The 23,102-nt window shown below is 43.0% G+C and overlaps 1 protein-coding gene across 3 annotated transcripts in view; it reads right to left on the reverse strand.

The window, feature by feature from the left end:
- LOC120025815 (signal peptide peptidase-like 3) overlaps window positions 1-23,102 on the reverse strand; it is a 30,392-nt gene that overhangs the window by 2,898 nt on the left and 4,392 nt on the right. For 2 of the 3 annotated variants that reach the window (XM_038970496.1, XM_038970495.1), the window contains 9 exons: window positions 7,511-7,588; window positions 7,183-7,292; window positions 6,834-6,953; window positions 6,103-6,181; window positions 5,696-5,808; window positions 5,267-5,373; window positions 3,750-3,913; window positions 3,324-3,511; window positions 2,346-2,455 (listed from right to left, as the gene is read on the reverse strand). In XM_038970496.1, coding sequence (XP_038826424.1) covers window positions 2,346-2,455; window positions 3,324-3,511; window positions 3,750-3,913; window positions 5,267-5,373; window positions 5,696-5,808; window positions 6,103-6,181; window positions 6,834-6,953; window positions 7,183-7,292; window positions 7,511-7,588 — 1,069 coding nt within the window. The remainder of the gene's footprint in view (window positions 1-2,345; window positions 2,456-3,323; window positions 3,512-3,749; window positions 3,914-5,266; window positions 5,374-5,695; window positions 5,809-6,102; window positions 6,182-6,833; window positions 6,954-7,182; window positions 7,293-7,510; window positions 7,589-23,102) is intronic. The other variant, XM_038970497.1, reaches the window with a different exon arrangement.

Raw genomic sequence — 23,102 nt, forward strand, 5'->3', positions numbered from 1 at the left:
TAAAATACAACTTGAATAAAAGTCTAAAAGTATGTTGGTTTTAAATATACTTAAGTATCAAAAGTAAAAATCACTTCAAAATCCTTATATTAAGCAAACCAGACGGCACAACTTGCTTGTTTTTTATTTACGGAGAGCCAGGGGCACACTCCAACACGAAGACATAATATTTAAACAAAGCATTTGTGTTTAGTGAGTCCTCCAGATCAGAGGCAGTTGATGACTAGGGATGTTCTCTTGATAAGTGCGTGAATTGGAACATTTCTGTCCTGCTAAGCATTCAAAATGTAATGAATAATTTTAGGTGTCAGGGAAAATGTATGGAGTAAAAAGTACAGTATTTTCTTTAGGAATGTAGTGAAGTAAATAAAATAAGTAGTACTTTAAAGTATTTTATTAAGTACTTTACACCAGTGCTCAATTGAGAAGTTCCACACTGCCGCGTAGGGCTGCACGATATGGGCAAATAATCTAGGACTGTGATTTGACTTGTGAATTAGAGCAAAACTGTTGGAATCATGGAAATATAATGACTATTCTAATTCTATAGTTAGAATATACTTTTGTTTGAGATGACAACGAATTAAAATGCCAGGGTGGAGTTATTGTGACAGGGTAAGAACTAAAGTGATAAGTGTTTCCTAGGGGAGCCTATAAGCTTTGGCTACATTGCATGTTCTCTCTTAACTACTTCATGTAGCTAACATATTTTTGCTTTGCATATTCCTCTTTGATTTAGAAGATACTGTTGCACAAACATGCTGATTTAGGTCCACACCATCACTGGTATTATCATGCTGTATTAATTAGCTAGCTACGTTTGCTCTTTCTCAGTACATTTATTTGCTAGCTAGCTATTAGCATTTGCGGCTAACAATTAACATTAGCGTCTCACAAGATTTTGGGCAACTTGCTAAGACAAACTAGCTGTTTGCTGATGTAAGAAACAAACTAATAGTGCCATTATAGAACACTAGTGGATTTATATTAAGAAGCAAAGTGAAAACAGCATTGTTGTCATCAACATTGTTGCATGTGCTGCATTGACCATGCAGACTGAACGCAAGTGTCTCGTGGTTGAGGCACATCAAATGCGCTGCTTGAGTGACAGGTCTGTGTTGAAAGTGGCACGGAGAGAAAGAGCGGAGAGAGATGACTCAAGTAGCGAAGTAAACTATCAAAATTGACATTACACCGGGCGTATCACATTTAACAAACCAAACATTCAAATACCGGTATAGAAGGTAAAGTAAAAACCCAAACCGGTCCCTGCATCAATACCGGTATGTCATGAAATACCGTATACCGCCCAGCCCTACCCACAGATATCACCCATCTTTGCCTACTCTCCCACCGGTACAACACACCCGTGTTAGAGGCTATCCTCAACATCTACATCCATTACCTCTGGTCACTGGCATCTTATCTGCCTTGATCCTGGATTACTCCTCTAGGCCTCTACCACTTAAGCACTGCCTCCATTGGTTCATCTCAGTTTCCATTGACCCAGGTTTATTCGACAAAAGCAAATGTCACACCATTGCGACGTGTAATGGAAGCGGCAGCTATAGGAGACATGTTCTAAAGACGTCAACATTTTTATCCAAGGGGCAGCTTTTTGTCAAACTTGCAGAAAATGAAGATGGAAACAGTGTTTTCAAATAAATTGTATTTTTAAGGTACGCTGGGCATGTGACATAATCACTCCACATTTAATTCTTAAAATGCCTACTGCTTGCTAAATCTATTTCAGCGATAATAATAATATTTCTTTGCAGGACAAGGATTGTCCTGACTTTCAAGAAAGCCCGAATTGCTTTGCCTTGCTTTTCTGGTTGCCTGAATGCAAGTTTCCATCATCCAATTATTTAAAGATCTACAGGAGCGCAAGTTTCACCATGGCGATACATTGGTTGGCTACCTGAGACATGAAACATAAGTGGGAGTTCGCCTTAATGGATAATGGAAACACTTAATTTTACATTTTTAGACATTCTATTTTTTTTGTTGCAAAATTTCTTTCTTTTGTGTGATGGCATTACATCCAGCTGTTTTTATCTACACAACAGACAGTTAACTGGAAACGCACCGTAGCAGGCAATTGCATCCATTTTCTATGACAACTTTTGAAATGTCGACAAAAAAACTCTTGACAAGTTAATGGAAACATAGCTTCTGACTGTCAGCATTCAGTCAAAACACATTTACACAAACTTTTGAGTCCTATAAAATGATTCCCCAGCAGTACTGCTATTTTGTCTGATCTCTTAACTTACATAAATGAATGACGCCATCACATTATCCCCCACCTCTCCCCCCTTTTCCAGAAACCACCCCATATGTACCTTCAGGTAGGCCATGGTGAGCAGAGGCAGCAAGGTGAAGGGTACCAGGTAGAGCAGGGCAGGCTGAGCCGCGCGGTGGATTCTGGAGGCCACAGTGGCAGTCAGCAGGCCTGGAAGAAACGGCGGCAGGTCAGAAACACTCATACTATGGAGTTTAAGGTAGACTAAGCAATATGACATCATTGTGTACAGAGGGAGGCTTCCCTGTACTGCATACACAATACAACTAAATTCAAAATCAGCCAAGAATGACTCTATTGTTGTTTAATTCTCTAAGCATGAAGTCACCTCCCTTTATATGTTGTCATATGGCTGACTATTGCCACATGTCTAGTTAACCAGACAATAGCACGCTCTACTGACTGGGTTCAACAAGTCAGAATGTGGTTTTCAGTTACATCAGGGCTGCCCAACTCTGTTCCTGCAGAGCTCCCGTCCTGTTTGTTCCAACCCTAATCTAGCACACTTGATTCTAATAATTAAAGGTAGACTTTGGGCACCAAAAAAGTCCAACTCCGCCTCTTTCTCAATTTTCAAACAGAAATGGGGTGTGCCTTCGGTGATTCATCATTGTGTGACTCTGGTCATGCGTGCTGTGACCGACGTAGCTAGTTTGCTAGCTAACCTAGCCAGTAACTCCTCCAGTATGTCATGACGTCATTTCACAGGATTTGTTTTTGGACAGAAGCTGTAGAGTTCAGTAACAAATGGCACTTCTGTAGCCAAATATCTTATTCATCTTTGTTTTTCAGCATTAAAATGACCTGGTATGATGGTGAAATGATCAGTTATACAGTTTTAAAAACGTTATTTCTGCACCCAAAGTCGACCTTTAACTTGGTTAATAAGCTGAATCAGGTTAGTTACCTACTGGGGTTGGAGAGAACCTACTGGAGGGTAAGCTCTCCAGGGACAGATTTGGGCAGCCTCGTGCTACATGATGGTCCCTCCCGCATCCATCTCTCACCCTGTCCTTACCCACAAAGTATCCTATGAGAGTGCAGTGGAAGTAGGAGACGCGCCCCATGCGCCCGGGCGTGCCTGGTCCCCCCGCCTCCCCGCTGGCCTGCTTCTTGTAGTTGTCGTAGCGCAGCACGAAGCACAGCAGCAGCCCCGGCATCACTATGTCCCCGATCCCCAGCATGGAGAAGTGACTGCCTGTGGAACTGGAGGGAGAGAGGGATGAGATATAGGGAGAAAAGAGGGAGGGAAAACATAGACAAGCAAAACACGGTGAAGGGCAGGATGCAAAGAGGAGGGTAATAAGGAGACAGCAGGAGGGGACAAAGCAGGACAGAGTGGGAGGAAATGCAAGCGTGCGTTTCAGAGCTCATAAGAACAGCTGTAGTGAATGCAGCTGGAGGTTTAAACATAGATCCACTCCTCACGGCGAGGCTGTGGTACCTGGGGAAGACCAGTTTGCCCGGCAGGGACAATCGGGGTACGTCGCGGCCCATCCCAGGGCCCAGGTGGAGCTTCCTGGACAGCACGTCTAAGGGGTTGTCAGCCGGCTGGGTGGCCACCTTCACCATCACGTTGCTGTTGAAGATGTAGGCCGAGAAGAACACCTGCAGGGCAGACAGAGGAGTCATCTCCGGTGGCTCAAGCGATCCTTGGAAAATAGCCATGTTTGTAGTTCTGTCTGACATGTAGTCTAACCACGATAAAGGTGATAGAGATGGCATTGTAGGCTCCACCATGGTGTACAGCGGAAAAACGGCTACTGTCCTGTTAGCGTGGAAATATCCGTCTATCTATGGTGTGCTGCTCTGTCCACCTCAAGAAACACAAGAGACCTGAATGAGTGGCACTCGCTGTACCTTAGGTCTTCACACCTTTAGTAAGCTGCTTTGACAGTGGCTGAATCTCAAACCAAACATTTGGCCCCTAAGCCCTTTATTGGAGTGGCCCTTGTGTTCGATAGTGATCGCTCAAGTCTGCATGTTTTGGGCAAAATTAGAATTGAGACGATACACACTCAATGTCACGACTGCCATACTTTGAAATCCAGTTGCAAGCATAGTCTCCTGCGACTTGTCTTGTAGCATGACTCGATATGAAACATGGGCAGACACGCTTACTCTGATAGATGGTGAGAAAGTTGTAAACTCTGTAGCGCCTCATGCACAACATATGTGCACGTATATTTGTCGCAAGTGAGTTCATGAGCCAATTTAGCTGGTTGTAGCCTGTCTGATGTTAGCTAGCTTCACTAACAAACAGGGTTGGAATGGAATTCAAGCGAATGTTAGGCAAGGATTTTAGGCACCACTGCACAAGTAAACAGCGTGTAGCTCGGATGTGACTTATTTATGATAGTTGGACAGCTTGCTGATGAAGTTGTTGACCTATACTTAGCATTCCATACTTCACCATTCACCAAAGCACCAATCGCTATATTGTAATTGAGTCAGCTGAACCCCGTGCACTGACTCGGAGAAGAACAGACAGTTGCTGCTTCATTAAAACATGTTGTGATAAAATAATGTTCCTTAGTGTTGCACTAGCTAGTAAGCTTTGACATGGCCTGACTGGCCCAGGCTTAGCAAGAGAATGGACAGGTTTTCGTGCACATTATCAAATGTCAGAAATACTGCGTCTTCAAGCACTGGACTCATTAGCTAGATTTAAAATTGTGTGACTAAGACCTTGTCAAAAATAGTAATTATGTTATTAGGTAACGTGCTGAGATTCATGGGAAGGAATTGCTGCTGAGGGCACTGAGTCAGCAGAGGATGCTACTCGATAAAGAGGTTTCCGAAGGGTTCAGTGGAGGTCTCGATGGCTCGACAAACTAGAGTTTGAGATTCAGCCATGGTCTATAGTTGGGGTCCTTTGTGTCTGATGACTCATGGCCCTGCCTGTGTTTTAGTGGTTGTATTTGGGTCAGCTGGGTGGAGGGATGGGAGCAGCCATCTTACCCAGAACACGTCATAGATAAGCAGCCCTGATAGCAGCAGGCAAGACACCTTCAGACTGGGTAGCCGTACAAAGGCTATCATGGCCACACACAGCCCCATGGCCAGAGCTGAGGAGAGAGAGAGAATATCAGACATAAACACACAGCGCTGAGAGAAAGAGGAGAAGAGAAAGAGGAGAGCGACAGCGCTGAGAGAAAGAGGAGAGCGACAGCGCTGAGAGAAAGAGGAGAGCGACAGCGCTGAGAGAAAGAGGAGAAGAGACAGCGCTGAGAGAGACAGGAATACCAGATGAACACACAGCTCAAAAACTTGTAATGGAGCTCAGAGAGACATGAGATTAGAGAGAAACTAAAGGCAAACCTTACAATGGCAAGACAACGCCCCCCACCACACACACGAACACAAGGCAGTCATGACACACTGACATACCATCCATGAGCAGCCAGTGTCCAGTGAGCACCCAGATCAGCACCAGCATGACAGAGAGGGAGAAGGAGAGGAGCTCGGCCAGAGTGAAGCGCCCACAGCAACCAAACGAGATCCTACAGGGGGGCAGAGAGAGAGAAATGGTTTATACACACTGGACAAAACAAAATCACTTCACTGGAAAATACATCACTTCTAAACGCAAGTCGATATGTACGGGGTCAAAAGTGTAGATACAGCCAATTTGAGTCAAAATGTGCTCAACACACCCACAGGGGTTCAGGTTGAAGAATTCCGATTAAGCTGAAAAATCTAAGGCCAGATGCTTCACATTGTCAAACATAAAAAGGGGAATTAAAGACTTGTCACATTATTGGTTGTAGGCCATGGCAGCCTCTCAGCTTCCTTACTTGTTTTGTGGTGAGCAGGGTCTGGTCAAGTACTGGCACATTGGCAACAGGAGGAACGCAAACGCAATTGTCGCAAGAACTGAAGAGGAACAACATAGAGGAAGATCGATAAGAGAACGAGAAAGAAATAGCAGCAAGACAGTTTGTTGTTCCGTTCCATTGGTTTCAGTCAGTTTAGCAGAGTCAATCATTGTCATCATAAGAATTAGTTGAGCGGTAGGTATCCAGATTGTCATACAGTCTCTGTACCCTAAAGGGGTATACAGTATTACTGAATGTGGACACTAGGGGCACTATTAAATAAAAACATTTTATTGTCTCTGCTGTAACCAAGAAGCTTGATCTTGACATCTAGCCATTTAGCTAGCAAGTTAGCAAACCAAATGCATAGCTGGAGCCCCGAGCTGGCTATAATTTGACACATCTTAGACTTAACTTATAGTTATAAGCAGTGGCATAGCACGCACCCCCCCGAAAACAATATTGAAAACCATACTGTCGGTATTTCGAAATATACCATTTATACCGTATACCGGGGTATTGCCCAAGCCTAATAAGAATTATGCAGAGAAAATGTTTCTGTTAAATCAATGCACCATAAGACACCATCAATATAACACCATGCTCTAAGGAAATAAATACATGTCAGCTTGCCTTTAGACAAAAGATGGGCAAGAAACTGCTTTGTGACATTAAGGCGCGTGTCTGTGTGGCGGGTGACGGTCAGGTACCTGCGGTGCAAATGGTGAAGACCACCTGGACAGAGTCGAAGAAGAAGAACATGACGAGCAGAGACACGGAGGCTCCTATGGGCAGGAACAGAGCCTGTGTGGAGTCTATGGTCTGAATACCTACAACACACAATACATGCACAAGTGAGAATGCGCAAACACACAGGGATTGAGAAAGACAAATCACACAGGCAGAGACAGGCACACACATTTCTGCATGTGCTGCGTCTACAGCCTGTGTAACAGCAAACCAACCAACTACAAAATATACGGAATCCACGGTATGACGACTTCCAACTTATATATAAAATTTAAAGAAAACACACGCTCTGTATGTCTTATGTCTCACCAAATATGTGAGACTCACTGTTGTTTGTGTTGCCATTGTTGAAGGCCCCATTCGGGACAGGGTTCCCATCCTTATCTTTTTCCTGGTTCTCACAGTCCATGTTTAATGATCTGCACGGGGAGAGATGGAGGGAAAGGTGGAGAGAGGTTGACTATCTGAAATAAAATCAAGCTGCTCACACATTGCTATTCTGTCAAAGACTTGTTTTACAATGACTGGATAGCTCATAGGCGCTCAATGTAATGGAAGTAACATGATAAAGATGAGACCCACAGTGACCAGTGTTGGCCTATCTGTGATGGAAGAGGGTTGGACAGGGTAGACTGACCTGAAGCTGCCATAGACTATGAGAAGGATGGAGATGAGGAAGGTGGACACCTGGCTGGAGTCGACCAGGGAGTATGCCCTATAGACAGAGAGAGAGAAAGATTTTAGATTCCATTTCCTCCACAGACTAGGCTTAAGTCTGGCCCGAAGGGCTGTTCTTATGCACTTCGCAACGAGGAGTGCTTGGATACAGCCCTTAGCATTGGTATATTGGCAACATACCACAAACATACGAGGTGTCTTATTGCTATTATAAAGTGGGTTACCAACTTAGAGCAGTAAAAAGAAAAATGTCTTAAGGTCTGATATACCACAGCATTCAGGGCTCAACCCACCCAGTACATAATAGAGTAACCCATACTATACCTTCAGTGTTGCATATGTCAACAAAGCTTGACATTGGTCAGTTGTGTCATAAGACTACAATGACATATTATTGAAGAGTATATTCTCATTTGGAATCGTGGTATTCATAATCCCTTTAGTCAAACCTTATGGGATTTATTTTGACACCAAATCAATAGATTTTCTTTCCTTCAGCAAGGAGAACGGGCCCTAAAAGGAGCGCGACATACTAGTTGCTATTTATACTCTGTTTCTAACGGCTGTTTGTTTTTGGTTTGGAGGACTGGGACTGAATGAAAGAGTTTGAAAATACACAATCAAAGAAGAGAAACCGCAGCCTTAACCCTTACTGGCATTAATCTAATGTATGTGTATGTTCATCTTGTTCTAGCCACATTTATTTATGCAATTCTTTGTGCAACAAACAAAAGTAAACGTACAGATGGGGTGGGAATTAACAGGGACCTCACGATAGTACTATAATATGTAGGTGCCAAAATGTATTGCAATTTGATACTGTTTCACAACAGACCAGTAGTGTGCGCTCCATTGAATCTTAATAGGGACACTGGCTATTCAATTGGGAAGGCTGTAGAAATAGCACAGGAAACATGTCAGTGTTCCAGACAATTACGACAGCTGACTAACAGGAAGGATGGTGGACCATCTGTGGCACGAGAGCTGCAGCACAGAGACACTTTTATGGATTTAACATTCTAAACCCACTAATCTGCAGCTTTAACCTTATCTGCCAGACATGGCCGGCTGACAACTTCTGGTTTCCTAGACATACTCCTCGGTAGTAGCAGCTTGAGCGTGCCTAAAAAGCACATACACAAGCTAAAAATGATCAAAAATACACAGGGTTACAAATCCGAGGAGCACATATATAAACAGAGAAAACACAAACAGGTCGCTGTTCAAATGGGATATAGACTGCCTACATTCATCTCAGCTTTTGGTACTGGGCCATGCTGATGGAAGGCTTAGAGGGAGAAATCATGACTGGTCAGGTATCTGGCACAGTAACCCTTACCCTACATGTGTTAGCAGCTGTAATCAAATCTGTTTGTTTACATTAAAGGTGTGGATGGGACCGGAGGCATGACCTCAGTGTTGTATGCCCATGGCAGGCTAATTATCACTGGTAAAGTTGTGGATCAACTAATAGGTGTCCCAGAGGGGAAGAGAGTCAGTGGAAGACATGTGTTCCACTTCCTGAGATAAAAAAAAATGACACACCGGCAGGGCTCTACAGTACAACCATTTTACTTGCTTTTGTGCCTAAATGTTTTGCTGTGCAACTTGGAATTTTTATTTAGGAACATCAAGGCACCAAGAACAATTAAAGAATTCCATCTTTAATATCTCAAATATTTTTCGTTGTGCTCCTTAACTGTATTTGTGCGCCTACATTTTTCAACCTAGGCGCACACACGCTCCTTGTAAAAAGAAACTCAGCGTAGAGCACTGACAGGTTCATCTCTGGGGGAGTAAATAAGAGCATAATGGTTGCACTGTGCAACCCTGCCATCATCGGAGAGGTGCAGGTTTGACCCCTGACCCGTCTCATGTCCCTCTGTAGCCAGCCCCGAGTGAGAAATGTATTCTGGAGTTGAAAACACACCCCCAAAAGAAATAACAGTATGCGTTCTTCATAACTATGCATCCCATCGCCTGCCGAATGACTGCACTCCAACCCTTTAAATTACACCCCTGGATAAATGTTAGGAAACACATGATGAAACGGCATAAATCATACGTATTTATGAGCTGTGAAGCGTGAACTCGCAAGGTAACACGTCAATCACTACCATAGCAAATCATAGGGCAAACTAAAAGCTAATGGATTGCCCTGTTGACAAACAAACATTCTCTCAAACACGCTGGAGAGAATTGTTCCTTAGCCTGTCAGTGGGACTGACTGACATCTCCTTTTCAAACCAGGAGATGCAAAATCCACTTCTTTCATAAAATATTCAGATGCAGAGGGGATCTACATCGCCACGCACTAGAGATGACCCCATTTAGTTGACTGGACAATTGTTTGGTCGATAGGCAGTTGGTCGACCAAGATTTTTAGTCAAGCAGTCAAATCTATACTTTTTTTATTTTTTTATTAATTTTTTAATGGCACACGAGACACCTGTCTGATTCAGCTCCTGTCTGAGTGGACTAATCCATTGGAGGCCAAGGGGATTGCACACCAGTAGTAGGCCTACATTTACAGTTAATTTCTAGAATCTGTAATCTACAATGTTTGTTTGGTTACGGTAATTATGTTACTGCATTCAAAATATTATTATTACAGTCTTACCGTTCTCATTGTAGGAGTGGACATGACATTTGCAGAGGGCACAACCAATGCTACACTTGTGAGAATAGACCTACCTGATTCCTTGCGCCAATAGCCTACAGCGGTGTCTGTTAGTTTCCCGTGCTAGTGAGCTCCTGAGGGCCCAGAATATTTTAAACAATGTTGTAATGTTAGCTAGCACTAGCTTCAGGTGGGACCAAGTTGATACGTTTCAAGTTCCTTAAAGACAGTCCATGCTTAGCAAATTTGATTTCTTTGATTTTATTATTTTATTTAAAATGTTTAAAAAATAAATAAATAAAAAATCTGGATATTGTCTACCTGCAGACTACAAGGTTTTTATTTATTAGCTTTATGTAGGCTATTTTTACATATTGGCAATAGGAGTTACTATGGGGACCCATGCCTAATCTTCTCAGTCTCCTGAGGGGGAAAGGTGTTGTCGTGCCCTCTTAAAATGACTGTCTTGATGTATTTGGACCACGATAGTTTGTTGGTGATGTGGACACCAAGGAACTTGAAGCTCTCAACCTGCTCCACTACAGCCCGTCGATGTTAATGGGGGCCTGTTCGGCCCTCCTTTTCCTGTAGTCCACGATCAGCTCCTTTGTCTTTCTCACATTGCGGGAGAGGTTGTTGTCCTGGTACCACACAGCCAGGTCTCTGACCTCCTCCCTATAGGCTGTCTCATCGTTGATCAGGCCTACCACTGTTGTGTCGTCAGCAAACTTGATGGTGTTGGAGTTGTGCCTGTCCATGCAGTCGTGGGTGAACAGGGAGTACAGGAGGGGACTAAGCATGCACCCCTGAGGGGCCTCAGTGTTGAGGATCAGCGTGGCATGTGTTGTTGCCTACCCTTACCACCTAGGGGTGGCCCGTCAGGAAGTCCAGGATCCAGTTGTAGACAGAGGTGTTTAGTACCAGAGTCCTTAGCTTAGTGATGAGCTTGAGGGCACCATGGTGTTGAACGCTGAGCTGTAGTCAATGAACAGCATTCTCACGTACGTGTTCCTTTAGTCCAGGTGGGAAAGGGCAGTGTGGAGTCCGATTGAGATTGCAGCATCTGTGGATCTGTTGGGGCGATTTGGAGTGGGTCTAGGGTTTCCGGGATGATGGTGTTGATGTGAGGAAAATATATACAGTACCAGTCAAAGTATGGACACACCTACTCATGAAAGGGGTTTCCCCTATTTTTACAATAGAGCTGTTCTTGCCATAATATGGACCTGGTCTAACCAAATAGGGCAATCTTCTGTATACCACCCCGACCTTGTCACAACTGATTGGCTCAAACGCATTAAGGAAAGAAATTCAACAAATTAACTTTCAACAAGGAACACTTGTTAATTGAAATGCATTCCAGGTGACTACCTCATGAAGCTGGTTGAGAGAATGTCAAGAGTGTGCAAAGCTATCAAGGCAAAGGGTGACTACTTTGAAGAATCTCAAATATTTGTTTTACACTTTTTGGTTAACACAATTTCATAGTTTGTCTTCTCTGTTATTCTACAATGTATAAAATAGTAACAATAAAGAAAAACCCTTGAATGAGTAAGTGCCCAAACTTCTGCATATACAGTTGAAGTCGGAAGTTTACATACACCTTAGCCAAATACATTTAGACTCAGTTTCACAATTCCTGACATTTAATCCTAGTAAAAATTCCATGGTCTTAGATCAGTTAGGATCACCACTTTATTTTAAATGTGAAATGTCAGAATAATAGGAGAGAATGATTCATTTCAGCTTTTATTTCTTTCATCACATTCCCAGTGGGTCACAAGTTTACATACACTCAATTAGTATTTGGTAGCATTGCCTTTAAATTGTTTAACTTGGGTCAAACGTTTTGGGTAGCCTTCCACAAGCTTCCCACAATAAGTTGGGTGAATTTTGGCCCATTCCTCCTGGCAGAGCTGGTGTAACCGAGTCAGGTTTGTAGACCTCCTTGCTCGCACATGCTTTTTCAGTTCTGCCCACAAATTTTCTATGGGATTGAGGTCAGGGCTTTGTGATGGCCACTCCAATACCTTGGACTTTGATGTCGTGAGATGTTGCTTCAATATATCCACATTTTCCTACCTCATGATGCCATCTATTTTGTTAAGTGCACCAGTCCCTCCTGCAGCAAAGCACCTCCACATGATGCTGCCACCCCCGTGCTTCTCGGTTGGGATGGTGTTCTTCGGCTTGCAAGCCTCCCCTTTTTCCTCCAAAAATAACAATGGTCATTATGGCCAAACAGTTCTGTGTTTGTTTCATCAGACCAGAGGACATTTCTCCAAAAAGTACGATCTTTGTCCCCATGTGCAGTTGCAAACTGTAGTCTGGCTTTTTTTAATGGCGGTTTTGGAGCAGTGGCTTCTTTCTTGCTGAGCGGAATTTCAGGCTGTGTCGATCTAGGACTCGTTTTACTGTGAATATAGATACTTTTGTACCCGTTTCCTCCAACATCTTCACAAGGTCCTTCGCTGTTGTTCTGGGATTGATTTGCACTTTTCGCACCAAAGTACGCTCATCTCTGGGAGACAGAACACGTCTCCTTCCTGAGCGGTATGACGGCTGCGTGGTCCCATGGTGTTCATACTTGCGTACTATTGTTTGTACAGATGAACATGGTACCTTCAGGCTTTTGGAAATTGCACCCAAGGATGAACCAGACTTGTGGTCTACATTTGTTTTTTGAAGTCTTGGCTGATTTCTTCTGATTTTCCCATTATGTCAAGCAAAGAGGCACTGAGTTTGAAGGTAGGCCTCGAAATACATCCACAGGTACACCTCCAATAGGCTAATTGACATAATTCGAGTCAATCAGAAACTTCTAAAGCCATGACATCATTTTTGGGAATTTTCCAAGCTGTTTAAAGGCAGTCAACTCAGTGTATGTAAACTTCTGACCCACTGGAATTGTGATACAGTGAATTATACGTGAATTAATCTGTCTGTGAATAATTGTTGGGAAAATGACTTGTGTCATGCAAAGTAGATGTCCTAACCGACTTGCCAAAACTATAGTTTGTTAACAAGAAATGTGTGGAGATGTTGAAAAACAAGTTAATGACTCCAACCTAAGTGTATGTAAACTTCCGATTTCAACTGTATATGGGAAAAATAGATGTTTTAAAATTTCGACCAATCGATTGGTACGAAAGAACCGACGACTCTCGGTCTACTAAGATTTTTTGGGGTCGGGGAGAGCACTACTACTCACCACTTTCAAAGTGAAATACATATGGATAGAAATTAAGACGTCTTAACTGCGTAAGTATTCAAACATCTACTTGGCGTTGGTCTAAGCAAGACTTCATGGAGGCTGCTAACATTGTGTTTTGCGGAAGTAGCCTAATGCCACAACCCTCATCCAGCACCGTGTAATCAATGAAAGGCAATAGCGAAAAAGTGCCGCTTGCATTACAATATTGATAGTCTAATCCTACTGCAGAGGTCTTATGTCTTTAGATACAGCTAGCCTACTTAACATCCATGAGATATGGCAAGACAATTGGCAAGTATTCAATTATGTATATTAAATGTACATCAAATGTCTTTAATTGAAAAAAATAAAACATACATGAGCGTGAATACTTTCATAAGGCATTCACTGTATAGTCCTATAGGCTTAAAGTCAGTCATTTTAGAGAATCCTGTTAGTCTTTACTACTGGAATTGGGCTGATCCTTTGGCACCATAGTTATCCTTTCCTGGTAGAAAGCCAGGCCCTGAGTTCATATAAAAACCATTGTAGTTACGACTAGTCTACTCTATTCTAGAGCCCGACCGATTTATTGGTTGACTGACATTGTCAGCAATAATTGCAATGATTTTACTGAGTTACAGTTCATATAAGGAAATCAGTCAATTGAAATTAATTATTTAGGCCCTAATCTGTTGATTTCACATGACATGGGTGGGCCTGGGAGGGTATAGGCCTACCCAATGGGGAGCCAGGCCAAGCCAAACAATGAGTTTAACCCAACAAAAGTGCTTTATTAGAGACGGAAATACTCCTCAGCACCCCTTCCCCCAATGATCCTGCAGGGGAGGAAGCTGGATGTGGAGTTCCTGGGCTGGCGTGTTTACACATGGTCTGCGGTTGTTGCCAGTTGGACGTATGGCCAAATTCTCTAAAACAAAGTTGGAGGCCGCTAATGGTAGAGAAATGAACATTAAATTATCTTGCAACAGCTCTGGTGGACATTCCTACAATCAGCATGCCAATTGCACACTCCCTCAACTTGACACGTCTGTGGCATTGTGTTGTGTGCCAAAACTGCACATTTTAGAGTGCCCTTTGATTATCCACAGCACAAGGTGAACCTGTGTAATGATCATGCTGTTTAATTAGCTTCTTGCTATGCCACACCTGTCAGGTGGATGGATCATCTTGGCAGAGGAGAAATACTCACTAAATGCAGATGTAAACAACGCTGTGCACAAAATGAGAGAAATAAGCTTTGATTTTGGCTTTATTTTGGGACCAACACTTTACATGTTGCTTTTATATTTGTGTATCAGCTTTTAATCCACTGAAAATGACCGATATACAGCCGTGGCCAAAAGTTTTGAGAATGACACAAATATTTATTCTTCACAAAGTCTGCTGCCTCCGTTTGTATGATGGCAATTTGCATATACTCCAGAATGTTATGAAGAGTGATCAGATGAATTGCAAAGTCCCTCTTTGCCATGCAAATGAATCTCCCAAAAACATTTCCACTGCATTTCAGCCCTGCCACAAAAGGACCAGCTGACGTCATGTCAGTGATTCTCTCGTTAATAAAGGTGTGAGTGTTGACAAGGACAAGGCTGGAGATCACTCTGTCATGCTGATTGAGTTCGAATAACAGACTGGAAGCTTCAAAAGGAGGGTGGTGCTTGGAATCATTGTTCTTCCTCTGTCAACGATGGTTACCTGCAAGGAAACACATGCCGTCATCATTGCTTTGCACAAAAAAGGGCTTCACAGGCAAGGAAATTGCTGCCAGTAAGACTGCACCTAAATCAACCATTAATCAGATCATCAAGAATTTCAAGGAGAGCGGTTCAATTGTTGAGAAAAAGGCTTCAGGGCGCCCAAGAAAGTCCAGCAAGCGCCAGGACCGTCTCCTAAAGTTGATTCAGCTGCGGGATCGGGGCACCAGCAGTACAGAGCTTGCTCAGGAATGGCAGCAGGCAGGAGTGAGTGCATCTGCATGCACAGTGAGGCGAATACTGTTTGAGGATGGCCTGGTGTCAAGAAGGGCAGCAAAGAAGCCACTTCTCTCCAGGAAAAAACATCAGGGGCAGACTGATATTCTGCAAAAGGTACAGGGATTGGACTGCTGAGGACTGGGGTAAAGTCATTTTCTCTGAAGAATCCCCATTCCGATTGTTTGAAGCATCCGGACAAAAGTTTGTTCGGAGAAGACAGGGTGAGCGCTACCATCAGTTCTGTGTCAAGCCAACAGTAAAGCATCCTGACACCATTCATGTGTGGGGTTGCTTCTCAGCCAAGGGAGTGGGCTCACTCACAATTTTGCCTAAGAACACAGCCATGAATAAAGAATGGTACCAACACATCCTCCGAGAGCAACTTCTCCCAACCATCCAGGAACAGTTCGGTGACAAACAATGCCTTTTCCAGCATGATGGAGCACCTTGCCATAATGCAAAAGTCATAACTAAGTGGCTCGGGGAACAAAACATCGATATTTTGGGTCCATGGCCAGGAAACTCCCCAGACCTTAATCCCATTGAGAACTTGTGGTCAATCCTCAAGAGGTGGGTGGACAAACAAAACCCCACAAATTCTGACAAACTCCAAGCATTGATTATGCAATCATGGCTTACCATCAGTCAGGATGCGGCCCAGAAGTTAGACAGCATGCCGTGGCGGATTGCAGAGGTCTTGAAAAAGGGTCAACACTGCAAATATTGACTCTTTGCATCAACTTCATGTAATTGTCAATAAAAGCCTTTGACACTTGTAATTATACTTCAGTATTCCATAGTAACATCTGACAAAAATATCTAAAGACACTGAAGAAGCAAACCTTGTGGAAATTAATGTGTCATTCTCAACTTTTGGCCACGACTAAGACGCAGAGAAAACACTCAGCAATAAAGGCAGTTAATTGAATGACTGTGCATTTCACTATTTCTCCTGAGAGGGGGGGGGGGGGACTCTTTACATGGCTATAAGCCCCATCTTGCCTTGCACTACAGTAAGACTGGACCACAGAGGTATAACCTGGCCAACGCAACTACACCAGTCTCATATGAGTGAACTACCACAGAGTTACTGACGAACTGTTACTTCTTCTACGGTGACCGCAAAGTAGATAGAAACCAAACCAAAAATGCTCACTGGCCATATACTGTTACACAAAGTGTCATGTTAGGGTGTTGGGTGTCGTGACAAACAAAGAACATTCAAATCTGTGGTAACGTTAATGTTACAGCCCTTTAGTGAAGCCAGCGAAATCTGGTGTGCTATATTTGCTCTTTGTGAAGGGTATTCCTCAAGCGCTGTCATTCAAATGTTTTCTGATACACTAAAAAGCTTAGCAAGTCACAAAGTAGCACTTTGTAGCTACATTTTGATGCATGGTTCCACTTGATAAGGACAGGTCCAAATTCAAATTTTTCCACCCCCATTTCCATGACAAGTTCTAGCTCGCTAGCCAGCCAGCTAACTCGCTGTGCGAGAGTACTTTGAATTTTGAGAATGTTTTACCCTTTCATTTTACAGTCATTTAACAGACACTCTTACACAGAGCAATTAGGGTTAAGTGCCTTGCTCTAGGGCACATTTATCACCTAGATGGCTCTGGGATTCAAACCAGCGACCTTCCGGTTACTGGCCCAACGCACTTAACCGCTAGGCTACCTGCCGCCAGAATTCAGTGGCTACTGCCCTACAAAAAAATGTGAAAAATAATAAAATAAAAAATATCGATGAAAACACAACTAAATACCAATACATTGAAAATGTGTACTGTGTCGTTGTTTTGCAGCTGGTTAGCATGAGGCAGCTCATTCTTCAGAGCCTAGACAATTTCTTTGCTGGAATCAGTGCAGTTACCGAGGCTCTGCATCGGTCCTCGTGCTACTAGACCTTAGTGCTGCCTTTGACACCATCGATCACCACATTCTTTTGGAGAGACTGGAAACCCAAATTGGCCTACACGGACAAGTTCTGGCCTGGTTTAGATCTTATCTGTCGGAAAGATATCAGTTTGTCTCTGTGAATGGTTTGTCCTCTGACAAATCAACTGTACATTTCGGTGTTCCTCAAGGTTCCGTTTTAGGACCACTATTGTTTTCACTATATATTTTACCTCTTGGGGATGTTATTCGAAAACATAATGTTAACTTTCACTGCTATGCAGATGACACATAGCTGTACATTTCAATGAAACATGGTGAAGCCCCAAAATTGCCCTCGCTAGAAGCCTGTGTTTCAGACATAAGGAAGTGGATGGCTGAAAACTTTCTACTTTTAAACTCGGACAAAACAGAGATGCTTGTTCTAGGTCCCAAGAAACAAAGAGATCTTCTGTTAAATCTGACAATTAATCTTGATGGTTGTAAAGTCGTCTCAAATAAAACTGTGAAGGACCTCGGCGTTACTCTTGACCCTGATCTCTCTTTTGACGAACATATCAAGACTGTTTCAAGGACAGCTTTTTTCCATCTACGTAACATTGCAAAAATCAGAAATTTTCTGTCCAAAAATGATGCAGAAAAATTAATCCATGCATTTGTTACTTCTAGGTTAGACTACTGCAATGCTCTACTTTCCGGCTACCCGGATAATGCACTAAATAAACTTCAGTTAGTGCTAAATACGGCTGCTAGAATCCTGACTAGAACCAAGAAATTTGATCATATTACTCCAGTGCTAGCTTCCCTACACTGGCTTCCTGTTAAGGCAAGGGCTGATTTCAAGGTTTTACTGTTAACCTATAAAGCGTTACATGGGCTTGCTCCTACCTATCTTTCCGAGTTGGTCCTGCCGTACATACCTACACGTACGCTACGGTCACAAGACGCAGGCCTCCTAATTGTCCCTAGAATTTCTAAGCAAACAGCTGGAGGCAGGGCTTTCTCCTATAGATCTCCATTTGTATGGAACGGTCTGCCTACCCATGTGAGAGACGCAGACTTGGTCTCAACCTTTAAGTCTTTACTGAAGACTTATCTCTTCAGTAGGTCATATGATTGAGTGTAGTCTGGCCCAGGAGTGTGAAGGTGAACGGAAAGGCTCTGGAGCAACGAACCGCCCTTGCTGTCTCTGCCTGGCCGGTTCCCTTCTCTCCACTGGGATTCTCTGCCTCTAACCCTATTACAGGGGCTGAGTCACTGGCTTACTGGTGCTCTTTCATGCCGTCCCTAGGAGGGGTGCGTCACTTGAGTGGGTTGAGTTACTGACGTGATCTTCCTGTCTGGGTTGGCGCCCCCCCCTTGGTTTGTGCTGTGGTGGAGATCTTTGTGGGCTATACTCGGCCTTGTCTCAGGATTGTAAGTTGGTGGTTGAAGATATCCCTCTAGTGGTGCGGGGGCTGTGCTTTGGCAAAGTGGGTGGGGTTATATCCTTCCTGTTTGGCCCTGTCCGGGGGTATCATCGGATGGAGCCACAGTGTCTCCTGACCCCTCCTGTCTCAGCCTCCAGTATTTATGCTGCAGTAGTTTGTGTCGGGGGGCTAGGGTCAGTTGGTTATATCTGGAGTACTTCTCCTGTCTTATCCAGTGTCCTGTGTGAATTTAAGTATGCTCTCTCTAATTCTCTCCTTCTCTCTTTCTTTCTCTCTCGGAGAACCTGAGCCCTAGGACCATACGTCAGGACTACCGGGCATGATGACTCCTTGCTGTCCCCAGTCCACCTGGCCTTGCTGCTGTCCCAGTTTCAACTGTTCTGCCTGCGGTTATGGAACCCCTACCTGTCCCAGACCTGCTGCTTTCAACTCTTAATGATCGGCTATGAAAAGCCAACTGACATTTATTCCTGATTATTATTTGACCATGCTTGTCATTTATGAACATTTTGAAAATCTTGGCTCTGTCTAATTCTCTCCTTCTCTCTCTCTCTCGGAGAACCTGAGCCCTAGGACCATACGTCAGGACTACCGGGCATGATGACTCCTTGCTGTCCCCAGTCCACCTGGCCTTGCTGCTGTTCCAGTTTCAACTGTTCTGCCTGCGGTTATGGAACCCCTACCTGTCCCAGACCTGCTGCTTTCAACTCTTAATGATCGGCTATGAAAAGCCAACTGACATTTATTCCTGATTATTATTTGACCATGCTTGTCATTTATGAACATTTTGAACATCTTGGCCATGTTCTGTTATAATCTCCACCCGGCACAGCCAGAAGAGGACTGGCCACCCCTCATAGCCTGGTTCCTCTCTAGGTTTCTTCCTAGGTTTTGGCCTTTCTAGGGAGTTTTTCCTAGCCACCGTGCTTCTACACCTGCATTACTTGCTGTTTGGGGTTTTAGGCTGGGTTTCTGTACAGCACTTCGAGATATTAGCTGATGTTCGAAGGGCTATATAAAATAAACTTGATTTGATTAATCCTCCTTTTTACGAGAGTAACAGTTTCTCCATAAAAAATTGTGCTGCTTACATGAATGTTCTTCCCTGAAATTTAAGAAATCATCTTTGAGTATCTTCGCGGGGCTGTTTTAAGCACAAAAAAGTTAATTCCAGTTTTTTTTAAATAATAAACAAAAATTAAATTAAGAAAATAAAATTTTCGGCAGATATCGCTCATCTGTTCATATTTCCAATAAAATCATATTTGGACTCAAAAATCCCATATCGGTCGGGCTCTACTCTATACATGCGCTCTGCAAAACAGGAATCACCAGGCCCGATATGCCACACTTGTAATTAGTTTGAGAAAAAGTGGTAATATCCTGTCCATTTCATTCATAGGGCTCACAACACGCACGCCTTCCGCACACACCACAGCACTCGCACTCTACCCAAAACAAAAATATAAAACGCAACGTGTAAAGTGTTGATCCCATGTTTTATGAGCTGAAATAAAAGATCCCCAAAATGCTCCATCCCTGTAAATGACCATTTGTCCTATGCCAAGATAATCCAGCCACCTGACAGGTCTGGCATATCAAGAAGCTGATTAACCTGTACTGCTCTGGCGTTCCGCCAGCGGAACTCCTCCCACATTCCACTGAAAAGGCAGGGCGCGAAATTCAAAAGATATATATTTTTTAAATATTTAACTTTCACACATTAACAAGTCCAATACAGCAAATGAAAGGTACACATCTTGTGAATCCAGCCAACATGTCCGATTTTTTTAATGTTTTACAGCGAAAACAGCACGTATATTTATGTTAGCTCACCACCAAATACAAAAAAGGACAGACATTTTTCACAGCACAGGTAGCATGCACAAAGCCAACCTAACTAACCAAGAACCAACCAAACTAACCAACAAATAACTTCAGATGACAGTCTTATAACATGTTATTCAATAAATCTAAGTTGTTCGAAAAATGTGCATATTTCAGGTATAAATCATAGTTTACATTGCAGCTACAATCAGAAATTGCACCGAAAGCAGACAGAATAATTACAGACACCAACGCCAAATACCTAAATACTCATCATAAAACATTTCTGAAAAATACATAGTGTACAGCAAATGAAAGACAGGCATCTTGTGATTCCAGCCAATATTTCCGATTTATTAAGTGTTTTACAGCGAAAACACAATATAGCGTTATATTAGCTTACCACAATAGCCAGAAACACAAGCCATTTCACAGCAGCAAAAGTTAGCGATCGTAACAAACCAGTAAAAGATATATAATTTGACTAACCTTGATAAGGTTCATCAGATAACAGTCCTATAACATCAGGTTATACATACACTTATGTTTTGTTCGAAAATGTGCATATTTAGAGCTGAAATCAGTGGTTATACATTGTGCTAACGTAGCTACTTTTTCCCACAACGTCCGGATTTTTTTCTGACACACATATTCTGACCAAATAGCTATTCATAAACATAACTAAAAAAATACATGTTGTATAGGAAATGATAGATACACTAGTTCTTAATGCAATCGCCGTGTTAGAATTCTAAAAATAACTTCATTACGACATCCAGCTTAGGTATGGCGAGAGAGTACCCAAAAGCTGGGAGCAAACGACTAGTTCACATGTTCGACAGATATATGAAATAGCATCATAAAATGGGTCCTACTTTTGCTGATCTTCCATCAGAATGTTGTACAAGGTGTCCTTTGTCATGAACAATCGTTGTTTGGATTTAGAACGTCATTTTTCCCTCTTGAATTAGCAAGCGCACTAGCCAAGTGGCGCGAAGCTCTCCTTTCTGAACAAAGGCACACAACGCAACACGCCTAACGTCCCGAATAAATTTCAAAAATCTAATAAAACGATATTGAAAAAACATACTTTACGATGATATTGTCACATGTATCAAATAAAATCAAAGCCGGAGATAGTAGTCGCCTATAACGAAAGCTTTTCAGAAGGCAATTCCAGGTCCAACCTCGCGCCTTCCTGAAAACAGGAAATGGGTGACACGTCATTCCAAGAGGATTCATTCCACTTCAGACCAAGATAAACACTCAATTTCTTCTCTCACAGCCTCTTGACATCCAGGGGAAGGTGTATGACGTGCATGTATACTAATACGTTTCATGCCCATTTATAGGCAGGACCTAGAAGAGAGCATCGATTTCAGATTTTCCACTTCCTGGTCAGGAAGTTTGTGCCAAATGAGTTCTGTTTTACTCACAGATATAATTCAAACAGTTTTAGAAACTAGAGTGTTTTCTATCCAATAGTAATAATAATATGCATATTGTACGAGCAAGAATTGAGTACGAGGCCGTTTAAATTGGGCACGTTTTTCCCCCAAAGTGAAAACAGCGCCCTCTGTCAACAGGTTAAACAGCTAGATCATTACACAGGTGCGCCTTGTGCTGGGGACAATAAAAGGCCACTAAAATGTGCAGTTGTGTCTCAGCACAATGCCACAGATGTCTCAAGTTGAGGGAGCACGCAACTTGCATGCTGACTGCAGGAATGTCCACCAGAACTTTTGCCAGAGAATTTAATATTCATTTCCCCACCATAAGCCGCCTCCAACGTCATGTTTTAGAGAATTTGTCGGTACCTCCAACCGGTCTCAACCACAGACCACGTGCACGGCGTCGTGTGGACGAGAGGTCTGCTGATGTCAATGTGCCCCATGGTTGCGGTGGGGTTATGTTATGGGCAGGCATAAGCTACGGACAACAAACACAATTGCATTTTATCAATGGCAATTTGAATGCACGTGACGAGATCCTGAGGCACTTTGTCGTGCCATTAATCCCCCACCATCACCTCATGTTTCAGCATGATAATGCAGGGGCCATACACAATTCCTGGAAGCTGAATAAGTCCCAGTTCTTCCATGGCCTGCATACTCACCAGACATGCCACCCATTGAGCATGTTTGGGATGCTCTGAATCAACGTGTACGACAGCATGTTCCAGTTCTTGCCAATATCCAGCAACTTCACACAGCCATTGAAGAGGAGTGGGATAACAATCAACAGCCTGATCAACTCTATGCGAAGGAGATGTGTCACGCTGCATGATGCAAATGGTGGTTACACCAGATACATTGCAATACCTTAAAAAAAAAACAACCGAGGCATATCTGTATTCTCAGTCATTTGAAATCCATAGATTAGGGCCTGATTTATTTATTTCAATTGACTGATTTCCTTATAGGAACTGTATCTCAGTAAAATCTTGTTGCATATTGCCTTTATAATTTTGTTTATTATATATGCTATTTGCATAACATAAAAAGCATGCTGGTCTATATCCCTAACAGAGCTGTAAAACACCATTAACCTTTCTAGGACACACGTTCCGCTAGCGGAACCCCCCCCAC

This window comes from Salvelinus namaycush, chromosome 31 (genome assembly GCF_016432855.1).
Source record: "Salvelinus namaycush isolate Seneca chromosome 31, SaNama_1.0, whole genome shotgun sequence".
Classification (NCBI taxonomy): domain Eukaryota; kingdom Metazoa; phylum Chordata; class Actinopteri; order Salmoniformes; family Salmonidae; genus Salvelinus; species Salvelinus namaycush.